Source organism: Trichoderma atroviride, chromosome 7, assembly GCF_020647795.1.
Source record: "Trichoderma atroviride chromosome 7, complete sequence".
In the NCBI taxonomy this organism is placed as follows: domain Eukaryota; kingdom Fungi; phylum Ascomycota; class Sordariomycetes; order Hypocreales; family Hypocreaceae; genus Trichoderma; species Trichoderma atroviride.
Window position 1 is genome coordinate 1,521,370 of NC_089406.1, and position 25,971 is coordinate 1,547,340.

The 25,971-nt window shown below is 52.3% G+C and overlaps 6 protein-coding genes across 6 annotated transcripts; all 6 read left to right on the forward strand.

The window, feature by feature from the left end:
* Window positions 1-1,728: 1,728 nt before the first annotated feature.
* On the forward strand, window positions 1,729-2,028 carry TrAtP1_012531 (uncharacterized protein; the record flags this gene model as incomplete). Its single annotated transcript, XM_066115568.1, has 1 exon — window positions 1,729-2,028. One exon carries the CDS (start codon window positions 1,729-1,731, stop codon window positions 2,026-2,028), a length of 300 nt encoding a protein of 99 aa, XP_065971667.1.
* Window positions 2,029-4,232: 2,204 nt separating this feature from the next.
* TrAtP1_012532 (uncharacterized protein) lies at window positions 4,233-11,961 on the forward strand. The gene is made up of 7 exons (XM_014090105.3): window positions 4,233-4,521; window positions 4,602-4,903; window positions 5,200-5,291; window positions 7,969-8,236; window positions 8,324-9,445; window positions 10,293-10,992; window positions 11,060-11,961. The coding sequence occupies exons 3-6, from the start codon at window positions 5,235-5,237 to the stop codon at window positions 10,499-10,501; spliced, it is 1,656 nt and encodes a 551-aa protein (XP_013945580.2). The 5' UTR covers window positions 4,233-4,521; window positions 4,602-4,903; window positions 5,200-5,234; the 3' UTR covers window positions 10,502-10,992; window positions 11,060-11,961.
* A 233-nt stretch (window positions 11,962-12,194) lies between these two features.
* Window positions 12,195-15,086, forward strand: TrAtP1_012533 (uncharacterized protein; the record flags this gene model as incomplete). Its single annotated transcript, XM_014090103.2, has 1 exon — window positions 12,195-15,086. Exon 1 carries the CDS (start codon window positions 13,278-13,280, stop codon window positions 15,084-15,086), a length of 1,809 nt encoding a protein of 602 aa, XP_013945578.2. The 5' UTR covers window positions 12,195-13,277.
* A 43-nt stretch (window positions 15,087-15,129) lies between these two features.
* On the forward strand, window positions 15,130-15,576 carry TrAtP1_012534 (uncharacterized protein; the record flags this gene model as incomplete). The annotated part of the gene is made up of 1 exon (XM_066115569.1): window positions 15,130-15,576. The coding sequence occupies one exon, from the start codon at window positions 15,130-15,132 to the stop codon at window positions 15,574-15,576; it is 447 nt and encodes a 148-aa protein (XP_065971668.1).
* A 3,845-nt stretch (window positions 15,577-19,421) lies between these two features.
* Window positions 19,422-22,947, forward strand: TrAtP1_012535 (uncharacterized protein). The gene is made up of 4 exons (XM_014090101.2): window positions 19,422-19,705; window positions 20,061-20,161; window positions 20,413-21,515; window positions 21,635-22,947. The coding sequence occupies exons 2-4, from the start codon at window positions 20,150-20,152 to the stop codon at window positions 21,642-21,644; spliced, it is 1,125 nt and encodes a 374-aa protein (XP_013945576.2). The 5' UTR covers window positions 19,422-19,705; window positions 20,061-20,149; the 3' UTR covers window positions 21,645-22,947.
* TrAtP1_012536 (uncharacterized protein) lies at window positions 22,948-25,957 on the forward strand. Its single transcript, XM_014090100.2, has 2 exons — window positions 22,948-24,012; window positions 24,121-25,957. Exons 1-2 carry the CDS (start codon window positions 23,795-23,797, stop codon window positions 25,331-25,333), a joined length of 1,431 nt encoding a protein of 476 aa, XP_013945575.2. The 5' UTR covers window positions 22,948-23,794; the 3' UTR covers window positions 25,334-25,957.
* The last annotated feature ends 14 nt before the right edge of the window (window positions 25,958-25,971 follow it).

Sequence of the window (25,971 nt, forward strand, 5' to 3'; positions counted from 1 at the left end):
TGGCCGAACCTACAAGAGTGTCCGGAGCAGAGCTCCATACTTGCTGTCGGAGCCAAGATTGCCTCTCCGCTTACAAAATGGAGATCCCAGTGGTGGCTAGTCGAGGAGATGCTACCTATTCAGCCTGAAGAGGAGTGAATCGAGGGAATATCATTTGCTTAGCGCGTCTGCCGTACGGCGCACACACTGCCATTGCCCCTTAACATCGGAGGCGGTCACTAAGCTGCTGTGAGCAATACAGTCCTGCCAATATCTATTTCCCGTTTGAGATCTGCGAATGTCACGCTTGCAGTCGGCATCTCCGGACATGACCGTCTCAGTGCGACCATGATTTCACCGGCGCCGGCATCGTATGTAACCTCAGCAATTGGATGAGCACCTATGCCTATCTACCTACTTGCTAGACATACCAGCCACCACCACCTAGGTACTAAGTAGTAGCAGTAAGAATATCCTTTCCTTCTCTAGTCAAGTCTCCAGTATGCGACTTGACGGTGAAAGCCAGTAGCATACGTGTGTTGCCGCACAAGTAGGCATATTCGTCCAGCAGCGCTGTCTTGGCGCTGACGAATTGTCCCAAAGCCCTTTTGACAGCTCAGAACAAGTCTTTGCCAACGTACGCAGCATCGGGGAGATAGCGGTCGCATTCCATGCTCCATATTCGGCAACTCCATCGCTTAAGATACCAAGGGTCTGTGATGAACACAGATCGCTGAGTTTCTAGAAGCATGCTTTATTGCAGTACTAGTACCTAACCGAGATCCTTCGCTTGGGCATCGAAGAAAATACTACCTGTAATATGCGGCACCGGCTTGTCCGTAGCATAGAGTATCTTGGACTTTGGCTTTGGCATCGCACGAAGCAGAGCGCAAGGTACAAGTACTCGTGGCTGTCCACGGCGTGTCCTGGAGGCCACGCTGCTGAGGGGCGATGGGAAGGAGGGATGCTCGCATCTTCTCCACGCTACCAGAGGGCAGTAGCGGCCACGAACCCTCAGAGCAAGCCCCAAGCTCCAAGCTCCAAGATTCCTGGCCAAGGCACGAGCAGGGATTTTGCTCTCTGCATCGACCGCTCAATATCCATCCTTGTTTGCCGCCTCCGCTGCATATCCGCCAAGTTCCGACCGTTACCTCCGCATCCCTGCACAAGGCGTGGATTGCACCGTTTTCTGTACTCCGTCTATAACTCTAAACGTTTTCCGAGCATCAAATCACGAGTACGGCGGCAAAGTATACGACGGCAGACGAGCCACCACGGCACTTTGCTTCAAGGATACTCGGTACAAATTAACAGGCCATCGCTACCGGCAGCGACCGCTTCGGCCCTTCACCTGTCAACCTGCTACAAGCAGTTACGCTTAGCAGTGACATGCTTTCAACAGGCGAGTCGCCTTATAGGCGGGAAAAGCTTTTAGGATGTTGTGGGCATTGCGGCAAATTACTGCCATGCGGGTTTCGCCTTGAAAGGAATTGTCGCGGCCTCTCCTCATCGGACCACTCCGCTTAATGGACAAAAAAGTAAACTCCGTATGTGACTGTACGGATCGGATTTCTTGCGAGTACTGACTGGTAGTAGTGATACCTGTGTGAAAACCGTGTGTGAAGAACCCAAACAGGCCATCCATCTACCCACCCACGGCCCCTCGCTGTCACATTCGAGAAGATATGCGGTTGCTACCGCAGCTGAGATACACACCGAAGGAAGAAGGCTGGATCTCAAGACGATCTCATGAAGCCTGGTGCGAGCCAGCATGTCTATCTGGAGGGGGACTGCCTGTCAATGATCCTGGACTGCGCCAACGCTCCCTGGACCCATGATTTTAGCGGTATTCCATGTTTCCACGTGTATTTCTTGTGGGAGCATCCTCTCACCCTGCGACCGCTAGGAACCTTTGGTGCCCTCTCCAAGCGAAGGACAGCACCACCACTCATTGCTCGAGCGAGCAATTGGGTGCCCGCAATCTTTGCTGGACCCTTTGAAGCTTATGGAGTAATGCTCGGGCCGTGCGGTCATCGCACCAGTGGATGAAGAATTTTTTTTTCCACCGCTCTCTCTTTGCCTTGCATCACGTATTCAAAAGGAAATTAAAAAATGTGTCATTCTGCCTTAGTGGCATTTCGACGTGCTAAGGTAGGTGGGTAGCAGCGACGCTAGTTGGATTCATGCGGCTATGCGCAAGTCCTCCGTGTCTTCGCCAAATTGAGGCGGTAGAACTAAATCCAGGCCCCATCTCGTGCCACTTCATCATGAGAGTTTTACTCAGCATGAGAAAGATGAACCTAGTGGAACACCACAATTTCCTCATACATTCATTCGCGCCTTGGCATTCGCTCTCAAGTTGGGTGATCGCCACACACCCACCAGTCTAAGCGGCGTTTCGGACTTTGGCTGCTGTTAATTAAAAGAAATCAATTACAGAGTACGTTCTACCACGTATTACTTCATACTGCCGCCTGTCTCAGCAGCTCAGTAAGGCCTCTCTCGGTTACGATTCAGAACCTACGGTTGACAAATCTCTGCTTTATAAAACCAACGACGCAAGGGACGACACTTGCTGTTGATGTCGTCGGTAATGCCGTATGCTATCCTCATTACGAAGTATACCTACATGCGCGCATGCCGTATAAAAATCTTTAGCCTCAGGCGGCTGGTCCGGCCCGTTTTGTACGTGTGGATATTCTTGAAAGGGACCGAACCGCGACTAAGCTGTGCGAGGTTCTCCGCACCTATGACAGAAAGGGTAATTGGCAAGAGGCAAGCACGTTGGTTCTGTGAATGTTCCTATACTTTGTTGGCAGTATGACGCCTATGATAGTATAGGTACTCTGTCCGACACACAGCCGCCAGACAAGAGGACTGCCTTGGGGAGGGCACAGAGCAGCACCAGCAATTATTGCCCTAATGATGTCGCATCTCCGGCAGTGTCACCTACTCTGGATTGGTACGTATGAGGTGTTTAAAATAAGCTAAACCAAGGGATAAGCGAGGCAATACTCCTCAGGTCTCATGTACTTGCGTTGACAATTCCCTCCGCTCACTGTATGGACCAAAACATACAGTAAGTACTACTGTTCCGTGCTTTCAAGCCACTTGCAATAATAAAGCAACAGTATCCCACCTTGGGATTGGGCATGAATAACAATGCTAACGAAAATAGGCAGTCATCTGATTGAGACGCCAAGCCAGGCTCAATATCTACACTCACCAGCAAGGTCTATATTCAATTACAAATGCTGCTCAAGCTTTCTCGTCACCACAACCCAGAGATACCTGATCTAGGTTAATGAAAGACCAAGGGCCGTGTTTATTCTTGCGGCATGAGGCCTTTGGTTTCTATGTTTAATGTTAGTTTATGGGATTTGAGCATTTGACCTGCCTAACGTCTCTCAGTGACTGGCATATTGACAAGCTACTGTAGTACTACTTCGTACCCTCCTCATCTACCATCGCCATTGCGCAACGCCAAACCGTATGGTAGGTACTACGGTAGAACCGTTATTGTGCAGTAGCATCTCTGACCTGCAAGCATCTTGCCGCGCCTTGACCAGGATTTAGTGCTGACCGAATCCGCTAACCATCTGGCAGTCTTTCTCTTGGATCGGTTCCACCGTCGCTCAACTAGCCTAGCCAAAAGAGAGTCCCGGTCACATTAGCCATGAGAGCAAGATTCGGCCTAGCAGGATGGAGCACTGGTACGTCTTGTCGCTGTGCACGCCGGGGTCTTTCAGAGAACATGAAGTCGGTAAAGTATTTCCATTTTTTTTTGTCTTGTTCCCTTCCCGCCTTGACGCAAAGATCTTGACGCAAATATCACTTCCGCATATCTGTAGCCGCCTGTATAGGTAGCATAAGGGGCCTCCTAAGATTCATTTACAAGCTGCATGCGCCGTTAAAGCCCCTTTCTTGCATGCGAACACCATCATCTCGTAAACCATTGCTTCTTGCTAGTAGTTCTTCGATACTACTGCTCTACATGTATAGGTACTAATTGTGGTACAGTACGGCTAGTAGTGGCATGAGGAGCATCCCTGTTCGCCATGTCAACGCGTCTGAGCCGAAGCTTGAGTGCCGGTGCCTCGGAATCGCCCGTCTACCAGGGTAAAAGGGGCCAGCGCTTGAGCACCCATGCCTCGTTCTTTTCCTATTCGTACCTGCTTGTATGTTCCGTACCTACCTCCCAGTACCTACAGTATGGAGAGCTACAGTACATGTAGCGGTACTTCGTATATATTCTCATATAATTAGCATTATTCGTTATCTCCCTACCTTTTACGAATCATGTCGTGTGCATAGGCTGATCATCTTTGAATCTCTTTGCAGACGAGCTTATCCTAATTTTGCTTCTCTCTTTCACATCCTCTTCATTTGCTTATTTACTCGACTGGTTCCAAGCTGAACCATTTGCAACTTTCCTTGAAACTTTTCATGAGACCGACCTATTCATCTTCAAGAATACAGCCTAGTACGAGCACCTGTGCTGTAGTGATATCCGTCCAGCCTTTTTCTTCTCTGCTCTAGTTTGTACGGAATGCCACGAGCCTCGCTGATGGGACGCCGGTATATCCTTGGACTTGCATGAACTAATGTAACTGTTCGAGTAGTACCTACCGCAGAACCCAGCACCTGAGCAAAACTCCTGCATGAGGCTTGCTGTTTAGGTAGTCGAAGCATTTTCTCTGCCAGCCAATTGCCACGACACAGCTGTGCCGCCACATTTCCAATACTGGTGGCCGAGATACCATAGGCCATCTTTGACGGCTGTACCTTTGCATCCACTGCCTGTGTTCCCTCCAAGCTACGCGGCGGACAAGTATCATACCTAGCAACGCTACGAAAGCTCTGCCACTTGGGCCTGAGCCTCACAGCTAGATAGCTTGGCTGGAAATTACTGAGAATCTCTAAAGTAAGTACGCTTTATGTATTCCTCTCTTCAAATTCGGTCATGATCTCACTCAAAGCCCTCTACCTCAAACGCATCATCACTGGAGGGGGGGTCGATTCTATCTATGCCTTGCTGTACAACCAACCTCATCCTGTCACCTTAAGCTGAGCTAGGAGTATAATCCTGTCGTCAAAGTACACATCTGAGCACAAGGAAACTTGCCCATGAGGAATTGAGAGTGCTCTTGAGCACTTCCGAGCTCTCACTTCCAACCTTTTCACATTCCAATTCAAGCTTCACTGGCTAACACTACTTAGTATCTCCACGGTCAAAACTTCTAGTTCCGACTGCAATGATGGCGACTCTCGGCCAAACCCGAGCGTATTTCCAAGATCATACTACCGAATTAGTAAGTTGCATTTCTCGACTTTGTCAATGTTGCCCCTTTTTTATACATATTCAACATCTATCGGTGCAAGAAGTTTCCCGCAGATTCCTTCTAGAGGCATAGCACGCACCAAGCGGTGTCAGCAAGCCCGTAAAGATTTCTGTCGACATTCAAGCTGGGGGGTGATCTGTGGCCACGAAGCTCGCTAGCGTGCTGTGTCGCAAGGTTGACCAGGCCGGGACTCACTGTGTGGGCACGACGAGCAGCTCCTGTTTCACCAGCGGCCAGGGCGCGCCACCTACGACAGGGCCGAGTGGACCCAAATGGCAACGGGTCTCAGTGTCAGTCGGCGATATTTGAGCAGCAGCTAGGCGAGAAATAGGGCCCTGAGAAGAAGTGACCCAGTGGTCTGGAAGCAGAGCAAGCTGCAGCAAAAGACTTTGATGCGCTGCATAACCAGAGCCAACAGCCATGTTGAAGTGATCGGAGCTTCAAGCAGGGAGTATCGACTGGAAGCTACCTGGCATGGCTGTGTCGAATTACGCAACACTCCACAATCTTTATTTTTGAGCAAAGTTGCGTCAAGGGCAAGGGGTCAGCCACCTGGCACCCAGTAGCGTCTCATTTGACAACTGGGTTCTCGCCGAGCCGCGCTTATTCTTCGTTCCAAGATTGTATACGGAGTACCTGGTGAATCTGGTGAATACGCCACTACCTGTCTCGGGTACACGTTAGAGCAAGGCTACTCATACACTGGATGCAAGCGCAACGCCCATGGAGCGCCGTATAGACCGGTGGAGATTAAGCAGCATTTGAGGGATACACAGAAGCTGTGTTCTACGGGTCTAATACGACCCAATCGTCAAGCTCTCGGTGGGGGCTGCGCCACCACGTCTGCTCGCGAGCTGCTAATGTCTGCTCCTATCCCGAGACTGGGCTCAGCTGCTTGGAGGCGTGGTGTGGCGCGGCGCTATGCCACGGTTGATGGATGGACAGCACTTGGCCGTGTTAGCCAGACGAGAATAGCAGCAGATTGCTCGCAAACGCTCGCTCGTCCCATCTCTGCACGCAGCGGTAGAGGGCTGGACAAGGCCACAGGGAAGAACATATCAGAGCAGGAGGATGAATGGCCGTGACCAGGCTGGCGCTCATGGTGGGCTCGGTGTCCGCCGCGCCGGTAGCCGAAACCGGGGAACCTTCATCTGGTCTACTCTGAATACGTCTGTGCCTGCCCAGGCCTCCCGTTTGTTCGAGCATGGCTAGCACAGACAGGTGTACCTACGTGTACCAAGCACGAGCAACTGATCTCGGCTTCTGTACAAGTAGGTATGTGCATACTTGGTCGCAAGGCGACGACAGATGACGATGGCGATGATGCTGCTGCTGCTGCTGCTGCTGCTGCCGCTCCTCCTCCTCATGCCGGCGTCTCTGTTCACGCTCTCGCTGTGCGCTGCAGGACGTGCTAGTGCCGTCCGCCACAGTGCTGGGTCAATCCATTTCCCTTTCTTCTCTCTCATCCACCCACACACACCGCCTGTGGGCTAAGAGAAGATGGTGATGGCAATCCCGGCACAACCCTTGTCCACTGGCTAGGCCCGGCTCTGCAGTGCCTGATTGGGCAGCTGGTCCTGGTCATGTCGCCCCTGGCTGGACTTACCAACGCTATTACTGGCTGTGTAATCAAAGCTCTGCGCCCCTGTCGCGTCTCCCATGCGCTGGCTAGCCCCGGTTCTGACCCATCCTTGCTCCCCGTCGCTCTCAAGCTGCCTCCCGACCAGACACCCCCTCCCCTGCTAGTACGACTCAGAAAAGTATTTGGGACTTGGGGTCACCTAGCTCCTTTACTTTTGGCTATCCCTCTTGGAAATTTTTTCTCTATTTCTCGGGAGAGAAACCAGAGGAAAAAAAAAAGCAAAAAAAAAAAAAGAGAGAGACCTTCATTCTCCTTTCTTGTTGAGCGCGCGCGTTGCACATCTGCGTTCGTTGTTTTCTTTTCTGCACTGCAAATTTCCCACGCGTCTTCCTTTCCACAGGGGGGTTCAGCAAAGCTCCTTCTTACTTGTATTTCAAGGAAGCAGCTTGACCGTCCCGATTCTGCATCTCCGTTCTGTACGGTACGGCGGTAAGCATCAGTCCCGTACTTTGCATACCACCTCAGATCCCTACGCGAATTCCCTGGTCCTTGGGCCAAACATAATTTTCTTCCCTCGTCCACCCCTCCTTGCCGCTCCGCCAGGTATCTTTTCTCCCCCTGGCTTGTCCTCTTTGTGCCTGTTGCATGGCCGCCCCGACGGCGCAAGAAACCGCCCTGCTCGTTTTCCTGCCTCCCGTTGTTCGCAAGCCATTCCCCCCCGGTCTCCCGCTCATCCCTCGCTCTCCCAGTTCATAATCTGGAGCTAGGCGGTACGACGTCCCCACGTTGCGCCCACTGTGCCTCTACCCCAAAGCCCTCTGCCTCCGGTACGCGAGTCCAAGATTGCTTCTACCGGCGTTGTCTTTTCAGGCCTAGCACGCCTCACCCGTGTCATCCCGGTCGCGGCCAGGGGACTGGCCCACCCCACCACGACTTGGTAGACCATCAGTCTGTCAAGGGGGGCAGATAAAACATCAACGCGTCCTATCTCGAACTGTTTTTCTTTACCAGCTTAATGAGTTTTTCGACGTTGAAGCCTTACTGATGCGTGTTCTCCCTATGCAGCATCAAGCCCACCACCAGCAACAGGGTCACCCGCCTTCGCAACCGCTTCAGCATTCGCGTCCCCCAAGCATTGTTCACCAGCAACACCACCCTCATTCGCAGCACCCGCCGCCGCAGCATCACCAAGGCGCATACTCGTCGCAACACACTCTCCCGCAGGCGTACCAGGCCGGCAACCAGGCGACCAGCACGCCAGAGACCTTGAACTACTACAACCACCCGAGCCCGTACAGCACTCCAGGTGCCACGAGCGGATACACGTCCGCCGGTAAGCCTCTCTGCGCGCAGCAAGCGCAGCCACGCACGCGATTCGATTTTGCCTTGTTCAGGATGCTAACGCACAAGTCTCTTGCAGATACCTCCGACATGATGGCCGCCGCTCAAATGCCTAGACCTCCCTACCCTCCAATGTCATATCATACACCACAGTCCAATTCGCCCGCATCAGTAGCGTCACCATCGCAGCATGACCAGCACAGAAACTTGTACGGCCAGCCGCAGTCTCAGCATTTGCAGCAGTCCATGTACTACCAGCCTCAGCCTCAATACCAGTCCATGCCCCATCAGGCGGCTCCCTCTCCCTACGCGCAGCATGCCCATCACCAACAACATTCAATGGCCTCGCAGCCCAATATGATGATGTCGCATGCAGCACAGCAGAACCAGATGCCGCCGCACGCGGCGCAGCACGCACAGCATGCGCAGGCCGGCATGACAGGTAGCCCGCGACCCAAGATCGAGCCCCAAGTTCCCCTGCAGCTGCAGAAACAGCAGCCCTCTCCCATGTCGCAGCCCCACCATCAACAGGGTCCGCCACAACTTCAAAGTCCTGCCAACCCAACTCCTGCGGTCAACCCCAATGCTGCTCCGGGCCCTATCCCGGCAACGACGCCTCTCGTCGTAAGGCAAGACGGCAATGGCGTTCAGTGGATTGCCTTTGAATATTCCCGGGACCGGGTCAAGATGGAGTACACCATTCGCTGCGATGTCGAGTCAGTAAACATCGAGGAGCTCTCCCCAGAGTTCAAGCAGGAGAACTGCGTCTACCCAAGGGCATGCTGCCCCAAGGACCAGTACCGCGGAAACCGGTTGATTTACGAGACTGAGTGCAACAGAGTCGGATGGGCTCTGGCACAGCTCAACGTGCCACTGCGAGGCAAGCGAGGCTTGATTCAGCGCGCAGTGGACAGCTGGCGCAACAGCAACCAAGATCCTCGACTCCGAAGCCGACGCGTTCGCCGCATGGCCAAGATGAACAGTCGCAAGCAGCAGCAACAAGTCCAGGGCGCTCCGCATCCTGGTGCCCATATGTCAGGTCCCGGTGGGCCAGGAGGGCATCCAGGCGCTCCCGCACCCATGCCCACAGCTCATGCGCCCAACATGGGCAAGCCAACGATAGGCGGCATGGGGCAACCTATGCACCATCACCATGCCGGGGGCCACCCTGACGGCGGCGCACCGGGTGGAGAAGAAGTCGGTATGTTTCACCAGATGTAATTTTTTGAAATGATTGCATCTGCTGTACACTTGCATCACCTTTTTTTTGCCTTTGCAACCCTCATTAGAGACAGTTTTTACGCCGTCAAAACGTTGTGTTGATTTAATGATACCAACTCATTTTTTTTTTTACCTCCTATGCAAAAAAGCACTCTACACTTATATTTGGCAAGGCAAACTCTATATTTGTTTTTTTTTTCCACCCGAGTGGCCTTTGTCTTTTTTGCTATTTCCTTTTCTACTATTGGTTTTTCCTCTTTTTTTTTTTTTCCTTTTCCCTCTTCGGCTGTATGACACTTTAGGAATTGGGGATCTGTAACAATTTGTGTTATTTCACGTCCGTTTTTTTGTTAAATAGCAATGGGCCGGCATCGCTTGTCTTACCGCGCATTATTATTACCTATTTTATACAGCATGCCTTAATGGCAAGAGGTCGATAGTCGATCCCTCGGTTGGCACACATCCTGTATATTATCATAAAAAGTCGCATCGGCTGCCGCTGCTGTTCAAGTTTGTCTGCTTTTGCTGCTGGTTTTCGCGCGACTCTTAGATGAGTTCAAAATACGCCTTGAGGCTATAAAAAGTTTCCCCCCTTTTCTCTCACTGGCTTGCTGGCAGCTAAACTTTGCTACGTTAATTAGGAGAACATTTCTTCAATGACGCATAGCAGAGAAAGTGGCTTGCCTTTCTGCTTTGGCCCCCTTTTTTTAAAAGATGTTTCTTCTGTCTCCTCCTTCTACAGTACTTGGTTACTTCGTTTTCCCCGTCATTCGCGTTTGCTCGCCGAGTAGTAATTATGGAGAGTAAAAGCTAACGCGTATGTGGAGGTGAAGGAAATAATTCCTACGAGGATAATCACCACCACCATCAACCGCCAACGGCTCAGATGCCCCCCTGCTGGCAACGAAGATGTGAGACAAGCACACGTCTTTGCGGGATACGCGGGCCCGGGTTCATATCCCGTCGGTCCTCAAGGCGGGTCGATGTCTCATATAGCTCCTCGAACCAACGGTGCCATACCAGCGAGGAGCCATAGCCGTGTCGATGACGCCAATGACGACCTGTTCCCCGATATCCCTGAAGCAAAGAGACGCAAATTCATCTTGGTTGAAGACAATGTACGGGCCTCGCGCCTTCGTGTGCGTGTCACCTTGGACGGCGTAGACACGAATGAGATCCCAGACAGCTTCCGCAAGGGAGCCAGTGTATTTCCCAGAAGCTTCTTCCCTCGTGAGATGCAAAGCCCACCCCCCAGTGCCACGGGCTCGCAATTCTTCGTCGACGACGTTTCCGATGACGGAACGCAGGAGACCGAGGGTCGCGAAGCTTCCCGTCGCGGCGCCGAAAAATCCAGGGGTGAGGTAGTGAAGATTACCATGGCAGAAGGCCAAGAGAGGGAGGCGACTATTCCCAGGATGAGAAAAACAGGTCGTGTGAACGAGGTGCGGCTGAACGATCTTGGCTACCGGATGGCTTGGCTTCAGAGCAGAGTCTTTTCTGGCCGAACCGTGTTCCTCCAACGAGCCCGTAAGTATCTATGGGCCACACACACACAGAGAGAGAGAGATTTGCGATATTAACAGAGTGAATATAGTTGACTGCTATCGGAACAAAACGCGCGCAGCAATCGAGGGTGCTATGGTTGACGTCCAGTCTGTAGCACCACACTTTGAAACCAGGCCCGGGAAACGGCGATGGGCTAATCGGATGAAACGCGGAGCGAAAAACAATGACGATTAAAAGCATTTTTGAATACAGCCTCTCTCTGCCTTGATACATTTTCCTCACCTTAAAAAAAAAGAAAAGCGTTGTGTGTGTAAGTATTTTGATCTTTGGGATTGAACGCTGGTTCGTCCCTGATGTTCTTTTTCTATTTTCTTTCGGAAGGGAAGGGCTATGATAATTACGGTTCTTTTTAGTCTTTTGCTAGTTTTTGCGTGTTATATGTTGATGGAATTGGATGCATCTTGGTCGAGCGGTTTTCACAAACTGTACTAGGATAGGGAACTAATGGGCTTTGCAAGCGGGCTGGATGGACTACTCGGAAATATATGGGTTGGGTTGGGCTTTTATCGACGCCCTAGGATGAATTCAACTGACGACATACTTCGTTTCTCTTTTTTTTTTTTTCAAGCCATGAGTTGGCTTCTTTCCTTGTTTTCTGTAGTGAGCTTTGTCGTTGTCGTTTGCTTTCTGCTTTCCATGGCTTACATATATGTATGGCTACCTGTATAAGTGTTTAGCGATTGTAGCGACTGTGAGACATCATGTCTTAATAAGAAGAATGAGGTAGTCTACGATTTACACCGCTTTGAAAACATGGTGTCTGTCAATGCTGACGGCATGTGGCCTAGCCAAGCCGTCTGTCTGGATGGTATGGCATTCGACATCAGAGCTGTCACCTTTTCTCTGGCAAGGGTTTACGATCTATGTATGTATCTTGGAGGTAATGCAAGGGGCAGATTCTGGAAGACGCAGCGAATGTACGGTACCTGCAGAGTACATCCGTCTTGCGGGAGCAGATGTTAGTAGCCATACGGCTTGCCAATAAGAAGGGGCAGAACCAAAGATTGAAGTGTCCAGGCGGGAAGTGGATTCGGCGGGCGCGCACATGGCAGCTCCCTGCCTTTCTCTCGCACAGCATTCTTACTTGTAGAAAAATAAAAAACACCCGGTCCTTTCCCCCCCCTGGCGCAGATCACGGCCCTGCATGCCCTGTAAGGCTTTCGGAGAAACATGTGGAGAGAGAAGGGAGAGAGGAGAGGCCATCCTTGTCCTGCCCATCGAGGGGCCAAGAGGCGAAGATTCTTGACGAGGGCGATGAAAACTAGGCCACGTCCCGTATGCAGCGCCGAGCTTAGCAGGGTGCGTTCCATGTTAGGTATATCTACAAGTATGGGCGACAGTACGAGTACACGCCTTGCATGAAGCTTGGCCACCCACAGGCATGTTCACAGGCACCGGGTTCAGGCTCATGGGAGTTTATTTTTTCTTATTTCAAGGTTACTTTTGTTGTTTTTGGCTCCCGCTCTCGCTCCCTGGAGCTGTCAAGGCAAATGTTCGCCAAGGCCTGCCTGCCTGCCTGCCTTCCTTTCTTCTCTTTCCTTGCTACGTGTAACATTCTAGCAAGCAAAGGACTCTAGTGCTGGCACGATTCAAGGCGGCCCCTGCCGGTGGTTTCAAACCGTTTTTATTGCAAGAGGCGGGCGTGGCATGTGGACATCCAAATCGCAGGACCAGGCGTTTCCGTCTTTTTGCTCACACGCCATGTGGCAGCATCTACTTGTCCCTCGTGCAGTGGCAGCTGGCTTGCGTACTTTGGCGTGGCTGACTCGGCCCGCTTTTGGGGGCTTGGCTGTGTGGCTTATGTTCCTTTTTGTCTTCCATAGTCCATAGCTGTAACTACTTTATACTGACTGCCGTGGAACTTATACACCATCAAACCAACTACATGCGAGCGCGGGTCTAATTGCGGCGACGGACGAAAGACACTCTTTGTTTGGGAGGACTTTGATTAAGGGGAAGTGAAAGGATATTGGGGGATCAATACGGGTTTCAACGGCCACGGTAGCCTGTTGGAGCAGCTTTTGCTTTTCTGGCATTCGTTTGCGACCGCGACCCCCAGCTCGATACGACGATCGACAGACGAAGGCGAAGGCGCAGCAGTAAATACGCACGTCTGTGATACGAAACATATAAACCGCGATATGAACGGGCGAGGTCTGAAATTCTGTTTATAAGAAAAAGAGAAAGAGGGAAAGAAAGAAAGAAAAGGCCGCCGCCGCGTGTCATCTTACATGTAACCCGCAGCCATGGCGCATCATCACCAATACCCTCCTCCGTCGCAGTTCGCCGGCGGGGAGGTTTTCGAGATGCCCGCCGACTCGGTGGCGCCAAAGACGGAGCCGCTGCCGCAGGCGAATCCATGGCCGTTTTATCTGGACCAAGACGTGCGGACGGAGGCGCGAGTTGACAAAGAGGAGGAAGGGGAGGGGGAGAAGGGCGCTGGGAGAAATGCAAAAGTCGCTGAGCAGCCGTTGGCGAACCCGTGGGCGTATTTTGGGCCGATGACGCCGGATGAAGAGAAGGGCGAGGGAGAAGACGCCGCTGGGCGTGAGACTGCAGTGGGAGGGACTGTTGCCAAACAGAGTGTTGGTGGATTGGGGATCAAGATGGAGGAGCTCACGGTGGAGGAACAAGAAGAATCCAAGGCGCAGGGCGAGAATGTGGAGGATGCTTCACTACGGCCACTACCGCTGCATCTCGGCGGCTATGGCAAACAAGACGGAGATGACGAAGCTCCTCCTCATGATGCGCCTCCTCCTGTACCAACAGCATCACCGCCGCCGCCGCCGCCGGGGACAGACTACGTAGCGCCTCTACGATTATCGAGAAAGCAGGTCCCAGCATTCACAGTCGCGCCGGCCTTTAAGCCGTATCTGCCGCCAGAAGAGAGCAACAATGCGACAATTGCGCCGCTCAAGGTGACACACCAGAGGGCGTCGTCGGCGGGCCCCGAAGGCAATTCGGACGCGCTGCCGTATCGGCCATATCGTCCTCCGGGATATGTCACGCCGCCTGTATTGAACGCAGACAATGGGGCCGATGTAGCGGGACCTGCTGTGATGCCAGTTCCCAGGCCTGCGTCAACATCGTCATCGACACCAGCTTCGGCGCCGCCTCCGCTGCCGCTGAATGCTCACGACTCTCTGGCCACTGGATCCGTTGCTGCTCAGGTAGCGCCGCCTCTGAAAACACCGTCGCCGTTAGCATCACCGAATCCTGCGCCGCCGCCGCCGCAGGTTGTTGAGCCGTTCCGTTCGACGGAGACTCCTTTGGATGGAGCGGCGGCACCACATCGCCTTTATTCGCCATCTGTAACGGCTGGTCCTCATCCTCCCCCCTGCTCCCACTCAAGCTCCTCCTCCTGCTCCAGCTGCTTCACCTCCTGCTGTTGCTCCTACTGTTGCTCCTACTGTTGCTCCTACTGTTGCTCCTACTGCCCCTCCACCTCCTCCAGCTCCAGCTCCAGCTCCTCCTATCCCAACGGTAGCGGTAGCGACCGCAGAACCTTCAGCGGCTGCCGCTTCAACTCTGTATCATGCTCCTCCTCCTCTCCCTCCTCCCGTGTCTCAGACGACGACTGCTCCTCCGTATCACCGTTCACCAAGTCCATCAGCTTCGAGTCCTGGTCTTGGCCCACCTTCAAGCTCAAGTCCTGCCCTGGGCTACTCTCTAAACTCGAGTCCAACACCAGGATACCAAGCATATATGACGCCTCATTCTGCGCCCACTTCAGCTATGCCCAGCCCAAACATGACTACGTACCCATTCCAACCTATCGGCCAGAGTCAGCCGCAAAATATGTACACTTCCTCATCACCTCCTCCACCGACAGGATCTCCTGGCCAACCGGCTTCGATGTATTACCCACCTGCCCAGCAGTATACTCCTCCGCCGCCACCTTCAAGTTACGATATCCCACAACGTACTTATGCGTCATCAGCCGATATTCCACCGCCGCAACCACCACGGCCGCCGCAGTACCAACAACAGCCATCGCCGGTGGCATATCAGCCCCAAGCGTCGCCACAGTCACCTTCACCATATGCATTCCCTGACGCACAAAGGCCAGGCACGCAGCCTCCTTATGCGCAGTCATCCATGTACAACCTGCCATACGGGCCAGCGGTAGCTCCTCACCAGCATCAATATCCAACCCAGCCAACCTACGCAACCCCCAATAGCGAAGGCCCATCTTCTCCAAACCCCCAGGACCTCTATGCCGCGCCGCCTCTGCCGCCTCGCCCGGCAACGGCAACTGGCTGGGGCAATCAGCCGCAAGTGGTCACGGGATTCACACCGCACGTCGTAGCGTATCCTCCGCCGCCGAAGAGAGTGTTTGATCCGCCGCCTGCGGCTCCGGCTGGCCCGCCGAGGAAATCATCGGGTGGGATGGGGATGGGGATGGGCAGTGGTAAGCTGTTTAGCAGCTCTTCGGCCTTGAAGTGGATCGATAAGAGGGGGAAGGGGTTGGAGAATAGGCTTGATTCTGTGCTTGGTTCGCAGAGCGCGTCTAAGCCGCCGCCTCAGCCGCCTCGTCCGACATGAGAGTCGAATGAAGACGGTTTTCTTTCTTTCTTCCTTTCCTTATATACACAAGTACTCGAATTTGATGAGCGAATTTTTTTTTGGATTGGTAGCAGCGATTAGCATTTGGAATGGCTATAAAGTAGATGGAAGAAAGGCAGCGAAGAGATGGTGTTTGGATATGTTTACTGTAGCTGGTATGTTTTGATGTATCATCTCTGTTTTCTGTACACCTTTGTTGGATGCATAGATAGCTACTTATGTTATATAATATGATGTACCAATTTATCGAATTATTTACGGACCAAGCCTGCTTTTACCTTGTCCTTAGCATCGTATTCGCATCATGGTTGTGTACTTGTATGACGGTATGTTATACACGACGCTGCTACAGGCACTCAGCTAAAAGCTTGAGTTACAGCGGCTTCTAGAAAAACTCGGAGAGCGTTGCATTCACGTTTGCCCATTCATGGCTCCGTTATTGCTGTGGGAAAAAAAGTATATGCAGTGGGACCATTCCTCTAGCAGGCATTTGCCCAGGCAAAATTCCTTTGCGATTAAGAGGTTTAATGTACCTGCAAAAGCAAAAAAAAAAAAGGGTTTGCTGGATTGAAGCAGGAGGCTCACACACAAGAATATATGCAAAGCCTTCTGCAAGCCAGAGACGTAGCCACTGTGAGTTGGCAAATTCAACAAAACAATGGCTCCGGTCGTCTGATGCACATGACGGCATCGAGAGGAGAGAGAAAGAAGCTACTTTCACCAGCAGGAACTACAAAAGCTTCATCGTCTTCTCCTTTCGTGTTGTAACAAGCAATTTGCCGCCCTTGCTCGGGGAGAACAACATTATTTCGATCGCCAACGGGGGGAGTATTACCACCGAGATGAAGACGATGCAGTGTAGCCAGCCGTACTCCGAACACCCAGTCACTCTTTTTTTGCTCTTCGCCACTTTCCCCAAGTTTTGGGGAGCTATGGGCGAACTTTCAGCAAATGACCCTCCTGCATATGTGTATCTGTGCGTTTGATGTCTTGTGATGCGTACATCCTTTGAGCATTTCTACTGTATCTCTGCACTGTGGGTATGAACAACCTTTGGTACATATGAAAGACGACGAGCTTTTTAGTTCAAAGGACTTAGGTGACCCGTGTGGAGATGGACTCTATTTTCGGTCACTGCGGAGAACGGTCTAGCCACTAAGTAGCCGCTGGTGCTGGCGGCCCGACGGTTTGCGACTCCAATATTTGATAGATCAGAATGCAAAGAGGGGGAGGTTGATAAAGGGACGGGAAGAGGACAATAATGAGGGGGAAGCTGAAATGACAATCTAAGTAGTGTACGGAGTACATGAATGGTAACTTGCCTCTCAGTGAATACAAGAGACAGCGTGGGAACCTCGGCATTAACACTTGGTGATACGCACTGGCAGTATAAGGAATCGAATATGCCGCATGGACCTAATTCTGGAGACTTTTTCTTCCTCCCCAAGTCACTTGCTAATGCCGAAGCTTGATCAAGGGTCGCCTCAACGGACGACATGGCTCAGAGTGGGAGGGCTAACATCCCTGAATCGTGCTACTACAAGCAGCTTAGCAGCTAATATGCAGAATCGCCCGAGCCGCTTGTCTCTAGACCATTGCTCATTTCTCTTGGTTTGGCGATTGAGCTGAGTGCTCAAAAGGGCGTTAGAAAGCACATCCATCATTAGTCCATTGCAATCTACGTGCATATACACCAGCCGGGAGCTTAAGCGGCTATAGTATGCGGCCTCACAAAGACAACGTTTCAGTTTGGAGTTGGCGAGCTTTGGCAAAAGGCGGACATGCAAAAAACAAAAAAAAATTTTTCACTTGCTTCGTTGAGCTGAGAGAAAAGGCTCAGATTGCCGGCCGGTCACACCGACTTTGGTATGACAAAGGGCGCAGTTGGAGGGAATTTTACTGAGTGATGGGCGCTCGGGACCTGTCTGGGCTACCCCAGGAATTTGGCCAGCCGCCGATCTGGCTTCGCATGTCAAAGGTGGTCAGGTGAGGAACGCATGGGTGGCGTTTTCCTGAGGGAATTTGCAGGTTGGTGAGCGAGGCTCTAGGGCTTTTGCATCAGGCAGGATTTTCTTATTCCTAGTTTCATTTGCTGGGTTTGCCTCGCTACGGAACGGAGTAACGGGGAGATGCCCTAAGCGAAGTGGTAAGCAAGCGCTGAGTGAGCAGAGCAGCATCTGTGAAGCTTTGGCTTTTGACTTTGGCATGGGGTTGGATTATTGCCAGCAGCGTTTCAAGGGTGTGCGCTGTGGTACTGTGCAATATTACCATGCATAGATGTTTGATTTGGCACCATTGCTCGTGAGATATGGCCAAAAGCATGCGTCCGGTACACGGGAAAAGCAACAGTCATTGGAATGGCAATAGCACTGGTAATCACGGCGATATCCGATCGTCCGTAGAATGCACGAATTGTACCTTTTCGGCCAGCATTCTCGTATCCCGAGATGAGGTTGCAATCCAGCGCAGGCTCCCACGGCTTGCCACATTTCGAGGCATAATTGCCAGTTCATTGCCAGCGCACGTCAGCGCTGCATCCTCTGGCACGCTGTCGCCCAGTGGTCCATATGCAGGGCGGTAAATGAGGCATCTCGGTGAGCCGCACCCTGGTCTGGCCTGGCCTGGCCCGGCCCTTGTGGCCCGTCACGCAGTCGAGAGCCCTGATCAATGGTCGGCCCAGCTTGGTGCGGCTGAGGGCGCCTTTCGCATGGATTGTACGGTCACAGCATGCTGAAAGCCTCTTTCTGCTCCCTTTGTTGGCTTGTTTGTTTCAATCTCGATGCAATGGCCCCAGAGCATCGCGGCTTCTGGCGCCGTTGTGCTTTCACCCGGCCTTGGCTGTATCTCCCACCATCGTCCATCTGGGCTCGAGGGATTCCGGCTGGATCAACACCCATCTGCTGCTCCGTGCTGTGCTTTTCAATTAGCGCCGCCTCCTCAGTTGCGTGCTGTTTGCTTCCCAAATCCCGACGCGGCTCACTGCAACTGCACCTAAGCGACTGCGCAGCTCCACACTTGGGTTGAACTGGGCTGCAACGACGGGGGGGAAGAGGGAAGAGGGGCTTCAAGGACGAGCAGCGGTTGGAACACGAAAATCAATCCGATACGTGGTTTGCGTATTGACCCAGTTTTAGGTGAGAAATAAAAAAACAAAGAGGAAGCGAGGGCAGCGTGCTGTGCGGCTCGCAGCAAACCGTAGTCTGTAGATATTGGTGCAATGTAGACGTGCTGTGCTCGTATCAAGTTGGCGCACCTTGGATTGGCGGTAGTGCCTCGTGCTCAACTGCACTCAGCCGCTGCAGCAGGCAGTACCAAAGCCATGGAGTGCTTTGTCGGTACGTACCGCGCAGCCGCACCGCAGTGCAAATCCGCCCAGCGTTGAACCTTGAGACATCAAATGCCTCCCCGTAGATCTTTATGAAATGGAGGAGACCAGTGCCACCTTGTGTATATAGCAGCATCTATTTGATACCTACTTGCGGCAATCTGCCAAAGCAATCCTGCCTCGCCCTGCGATATGCTTGCCTGCCTGGCACGGCCTTCCATCTACGGAGCGGCATGGGGCCAATTGGATTAGTGGTCGGTAGCACCCGACGCAATGCTACTCGCTCACTGCGCTCTGCTCGCTCTGCCCACTACCCACAGGCCCAGTCGAGTGCCGCCCAGCGCCAAGCGCCCAGCTACAGCGCCCAGACAGCGGCGCGCGCGCCACAGCACAGGTCTGCCACGCACAGCTCAGGCGCCCTTGAAAAAGTGCCTTTGCTCACGCAGCTCCCCTTTCTTCTTCCTCCCTCCGCTTTTTTTCCCTCTTCCTTTCTTTCTCTCCACGACATCCTTCGCCTCCCGCCCGACGAGAGCTTCGCGCCTTAATCGGCCCATCAACGCATCTCTGCTTTCCAGCATCGTCGCATTTCTCGATTCGTCCATCGCCTCGGCCCCGCCGCAGCAGTTTCGATTTGCAATAATATCTCGGGGTTTTTGTTTTCTCTTTCTGTCTTTCTTGCACCTTCAGTTGGGCATCCCTTCGCGCTACTTCGTCACCGACATCTCGAACCGGGAATTTCCCACCACGCCCTATCAAACCCTCGCTACGAACTCGTCTCTGCAGGTTAGTTGGATACTAAAAATCAAAACCACACAGCCTCTGATCCATGTCACTTGTCTTGCTGCTCTATTTCCCCATACTTCCCAGTGCCTGGCTTGTCGTCTACCGTTGTTCTCCTATCTGGGAGCAAACCTTTTAGGCTCTTTGTCATGCTTCGGCCTAGTACCGGATTTCGCTGGTGGCGGCGTAGCCACCGCCCTTCAACATGCCCCTAGGCCCACTCCCTTTGCTAACCATTTCATCACCCGTTCAACATTTTCTCCTTCTCTCTTCACACTTTTATCCATCACAACACAACCCTGTCGTCATTCATCTGCATAATATTCACCACAGCAGCCTGTTATTGACGCATCAACAGAATTTGCAGATCTACCGGTTCCGATACTTCATAAATCGACGAAATTGCTTCCTTCCCGCGCGGAAAGAAGCATCTAATCAATCTTCACCATGACGACCATGGTAAGCATCCTTTTGTTTCCTCCATATTCTTTTCTGTCACTCTTTTCCTCTCCCACGATGTTGTTGCATCTTGGGGCACGGTTCTATCCCGAGAACCACTGGCCAGTGCACTGGTCGGTTATCCCGATCAAATTACACCGCTGCACAGCTGAGCCCTCTTGGGAATGGAGCAGCACCCAGTCCCATACACAACATGGCTCGTTGTCTTCTTTCAGATCAGTCAAAGGCTAACCCATCATTGTGCTACTCAGGATCTTCGCGTCGGTAATAAATACCGGATTGGCCGCAAGATCGGCTCCGGTTCCTTTGGCGACATCTACCTCGGAACAAACATCATTTCTGGAGAGGAGATTGCCATCAAGCTTGAGTCTGTCAAGGCCAAGCACCCCCAGCTTGAATATGAGGCCCGCGTCTACAAGTCACTCGCCGGTGGCGTTGGCATTCCCTTTGTCCGCTGGTTTGGTACCGAGTGTGACTACAACGCCATGGTTCTCGATCTTCTTGGCCCCAGCTTGGAAGATCTCTTCAACTTCTGCAACCGCAAATTCTCCCTAAAGACCGTCCTTCTCCTTGCTGATCAGCTCATTTCTCGTATTGAGTACATTCACGCCAAATCCTTCATTCACCGAGATATCAAGCCCGACAACTTCCTCATGGGCATCGGCAAGCGCGGAAACCAGGTCAATGTTATCGATTTTGGTCTTGCCAAGAAGTACCGTGATCCCAAGACCCACTTCCACATCCCCTACAGAGAGAACAAGAACTTGACTGGCACTGCTCGCTATGCCTCCATCAACACCCATCTTGGTGTCGAGCAGTCTCGCCGTGACGACATGGAGTCGCTGGGCTACGTTATGCTCTACTTCTGCCGCGGCTCTCTTCCTTGGCAGGGCCTTAAGGCTGCCACTAAGAAGCAGAAGTACGATCGTATTATGGAGAAGAAGATGACTACCCCTACCGAGGTCCTTTGCCGCGGATTCCCCAACGAGTTCGCCATCTATCTCAACTACACTCGATCTCTGCGCTTCGACGACAAGCCCGACTACAGCTATCTCCGCAAGATCTTCCGTGATCTCTTTGTCCGCGAGGGCTTCCAATATGATTACGTCTTTGACTGGACTGTTTACAAGTACCAGAAGAATGCTCAGGCTATTGCTCAGGCTGCTGGCCAGGCCAACCCTGAGGATGATGAAAAGGCTCGTGCTTCCCGCATGAACCCTGCTGTTGCCGGACCTTCTGCTACCGCCAAGCCTGGCGCCGTCCCTAGCTCTCGACGCAAGATGCTTGAGCGGGGTTCTGGCGCTGGCGTTGATACTCCTGATACTAGCCGAGCTATCGGTGGAAGCGATAGGATGTGAGTTTTGTTTTCCCTAGTTCGGTACAGCCCGTAAGGAGTCCTTCTCCCTCTGCGTGAATTGTATTTTTTATAGCACTAGCCAAAGGGAATTTTGCTGACAATTATTGCTGACTCAGTGGACGCTAAACAGGCTTCGCTCTGCGTCAAAGGGAGCGGGATATGCCTCTGGTAGCTATCGGCCAAATTGAAGATAGTGTCCCTGGCCTTTTTTTCGTTTCTTGATCAACTCTCTTGTGGTGGGATTTGAGCAAAAGGGGTGGCGGGCTGCTGCGAAAAGAACCTCTCCAATCGACATTTCTAGACACGCAACAAGCCCACATTGGTCGTTCAGTGGTGACCTCAGTTGGGCAAAGCATGTCGTCGATCGTTGTAGCTCTCAGTTCCTCCCCATGCATTTCCCTCCTTTTTTTGTGTTCCCCATTTTCATTTTGCCCCATACGCATCGCTTTATCTTGTTCTTCGACGCATCTTATATTCACGACTTGACGCTTGGCTTGGATTACTTCAAGTTGCGGGATAGTACTTTCTGGCTAGAGCTCCTCGGTGCTCTACCCAAAATGCTACCTGTGGTTTGGAGGTTAATCTGAACGGCACGTCCGATTGCATTCGATTATTGGACTCTTTCTTTTTTAAAGCAATCTTTACATCCAATTGGCAGTGGTCTTTCATGGCTCACCAAAGGGGTTAGGGATTGGCCGTACAAGCCTTGGCTAGTTTGAGAGCTTAGGATGCAGAACTTGGACCCATGGTTCTTGGCAAATTATTTCTACCAATGGTCCTCAAAGTTCAGTTGTTGCGGTACAGCTGCGTCTCAGTCACCGGGCTTTCTCCTATCTTTCTTTGGTCATTAATATTGCGCACCCTACTTTTCAGCTTCTTGGTTCCCAATTTTGTTTTCTATTTTTAGGCCGATGTATCGAAGGGCAGCTTCTGGGGAAGTCGATGGGATTGGACGTGGAAGAGACCAGTCGCTTGGTACAGTGAAACCGACATTTGCCGTTTTGGCAGTGGAGGCTATCTGTGAAGTTTGCATTTTCGGCACACAGGGGCTTGGATGGCAGTGGCAGCAGGCTTGATACGACACTTGGAATTGGCTATCACTATCAGCAAGACAATCACCATGAGTGACATGGCCTACAGTCAAAAGAGTTGTGTCAGGAGGAAACACTACTATGGCTCAACTATGTGGTAGTGCGGACCAACGCCACGGCATCTGACCCAGCCCTTTGGCTGTCTCTGCATTAGTATCTGGCATCTGTCGGCTTGTCGCATCTAGGCAAGACATCTGATATGCGCAAGTGGCGGGTACATGTTCAAGGTTCCACCATTGCAGGACCAAAGGGTTCCAAGGTCGTCAGAAACAACTCAATCAGTAGGTCAAATAGTTTGCAATCAAATTTGATTTTTGTCTTTTTTCCTTACAACAAAGATGCACTTTCAACCCTTTTATTCATGCCGTGTCATCGTGTCATTATTCCATCGTAGCACGGAGCATCGAGCTCTGCAGTCGCGTGCGTGAGCCAACCTAAGAGGAGTCAGTCGCACGAGACCAGCATGATCACATGTTCCCCTGCCTGACTGAGCCCCATGGAGTGCTACTTAGTACTACTAGTTCAAGTACCGGAGCGATAGTGGCGTCGCACCTGCACAGCCCGCAGCTGACCGGAACATCGCTGGAAGCAGGATTAGCTGGCCGTTGATTCACACCTAGGTACACTTTGCCGCGTAGAACCCTGGCGATGGCTGCATGACCGGCTGTTGGGCCATGTACCGGCCCCTCAGCCACGCCAGAGTGCCTGCTGCTAGACAAGCAGCGGTTGGAGTTATTCATCCACTGTTCAGGTGAGAGGCAGGTAAGAGAGGTGAGATCCATGTAGACGGGCAGACATGAACATACCTACACGAGGCCGGAAAAATCAGATGTCAGGTACTATATATGGAGGCTGTGTCTGCATCTCGCAGGAGCTCGCAGCTTGCAAAGTCCAATCGCATCTGCTCTCCTCGCTCCTGCAGTATTTTGTGGATAAGCTGAGGTTCCCGCGCCAAAAAAACACGCTACGGCGGCCAATAATAACCATCGACGACATTTCTTTAGCTGAAACCTGCATTTTGCAGCCCTCCAATCACTCATTCTCAACTCCAATCACTTGTACACCATTCGTTTTTTTTTTTTCCTTTGCCGTTGCTGCTGCCGTCTCTCGTTTGCCCCCGGGGGGGGTAAAAATCGGACAATTATCCCCTTTTCTTTTTCTTTATAAGGTGGGGGAGAAATTATAATGGCTGGCGGCAGGGCAACGACGGCAGCCGCTGACCAGTCAAGCGACGACGACGGAGTTCTGGTGCACAAGCAGACGATGAAGACAGGCTCGGCGCTGGATCTGCTGGTGCTGTCGTTTAACTGCGCGGCGACGCTCATTGACGTGCCGGTGTTTGCTGGTCATTTGCGGAATGCGCTGGCGCGGAATGCCTCGGAGCTGCCCGAGGTGGTTGTTCTGTAAGTTGTACAGATCTTTGCCTCTTTATCTGGTTATTTTGCAATCCATAATTACGCTTATATATGCTGCATTCATGTGCTTACACTGATTTCTTTCTTTCCATGAAGCTCGTTACAAGAGATTGCTCCTCTAAGCTATGCCTTCATTGGCGGGGATTACTTTCTGAAGCCGTATGTGGACCGCTTTGAACAGGCGGTAAACCTTGCGGCTTCAACACACTTGAGCAATGAACGAGGCAGTGATGACGTCTTGGATTCTTCCTCCTCCTCCTCTCCTAATGCGTTACCTTCGCCACCGTCAAATCGCACAGACAAGCCCTTTACGCTAATCAGGTCTCTCAATGTGGGATACACCGCCATTATGCTATTTGCCCAAGATGCCACCCGCCTCAAGGACATTCAAGAGGCCGAGGTAGGATTCGGTGCTGCTGAGATGGGCAACAAGGGAGCGGTTGGTCTTCGAGCGCTCTATGAGGTCGATGGGGAGTCGACGGAGCTGACGTTTGTGGCGACGCATCTGGCTGCCATGGAGTGGAATCTGCCGCGGAGGAACGCCAACTGGGGGGCCATTATGCGCGGCTTGACGTTTGAGAACCCGGAGGAGGTGCTGAGCCAGATGAGGCGAGATGCTGAGTCGAGAGGCGAGAGCACTTCGTCCGAGGAGGGGGATGCCTCTGAGCACTCTCGTCTGCTTCGGGAGGAGCAGCACCAGCAGGATCTTCGATTGCAGAGGCAGTTCCACGATCTTTCCGTCTTTAAACCATCTTCTCATCTGTTTGTTGCGGGAGATCTCAACTACCGCATTTCGACCACCTCACCGACTCCTAAATCTGCGTTTCCTAATATGACCCCGGCATCAGAAAATCATTATACCCACTTCTTGCACCTGGATCAGCTGACGAGGGAAAGACTCGCCGGCCGGACTCTCCATGGCTTGTCAGAGCACGAGATCAACTTCCCACCGACATACAAGTATGTCGTCGACTCCAAGACGAGGCCTTCCCGCGAGGCCGGCAACCCCATCGACGAAGTGAAGTGGGAGTTTGCTCCGCACCGATATCCCGGCTGGACGGACCGCATCCTCTTCCTCGAGCTTCCGTCCTGGATTGGCGGCAACATGAATGTTCGCGCGTACGACGCTCTACCCGTGATCCGCACGAGCGACCACCGCCCTGTATTTCTCAGAGTTGACGTGCCCCTCGTGGCACCTGCCGATCTCGCCCCTCCGGCGGCGGTGCTGGAGTCTGCCTCCGCCGAGTCTGGATCCCCCCGGTGGCGCCGGCGCGTGGGATCCCAGAGTCCGCCTGCCCGTGGAGATTGATCCGGAGGCCTGGGAGCGGCGGGTGGCTGCACGGCGGCGGGAAATTGCGGCCGGGTGGACAATGTTTCTCTGGAGCACGAGACAGGGGGCGTATATCCTGTCGACTGTGCTGGTGGCGAGCGTGGGCGGGTACTGGCTCTACCGTTCAGCATAGGGCGATGGCGGTGGAAACGGCCACCTGAAGTTATACCCGGGCTTTTATATTGTATTCTCTCTACTTGTGCTGCTTATCATGGGATACCTAGAGGTGGAAGTTGTATTCTTATAGTATGGAAGAGCTGGCGTTGTGTGTTGCTTTGTGTGCGATGGATGATTATTTGAGAGGCTTGTTAGAAACATAGGTATGGGTTGGTAAGAGATGTCAAGTGTGTATGTTTGTATGTATGTATGAGTGTTTTTGCTATCATTATTCGTTGTGGCTACCTACTGCATTAATTATGAACAACAACTACTACTACCTAATACACCTTTGAGAAGAGAACGAAATCGTCTCGGTCATGACACGTCAAGGTGCATGTAGCAATTAAATATACCTCGATGCCGTGGAAAATGGGTTGATAAACACAGGCTTTCCAAAACAGAAAGAAAAACAACCAGCCCTTCGTCCCTTTTCCTTATTCCCCCCTCCCCCCTTTCCT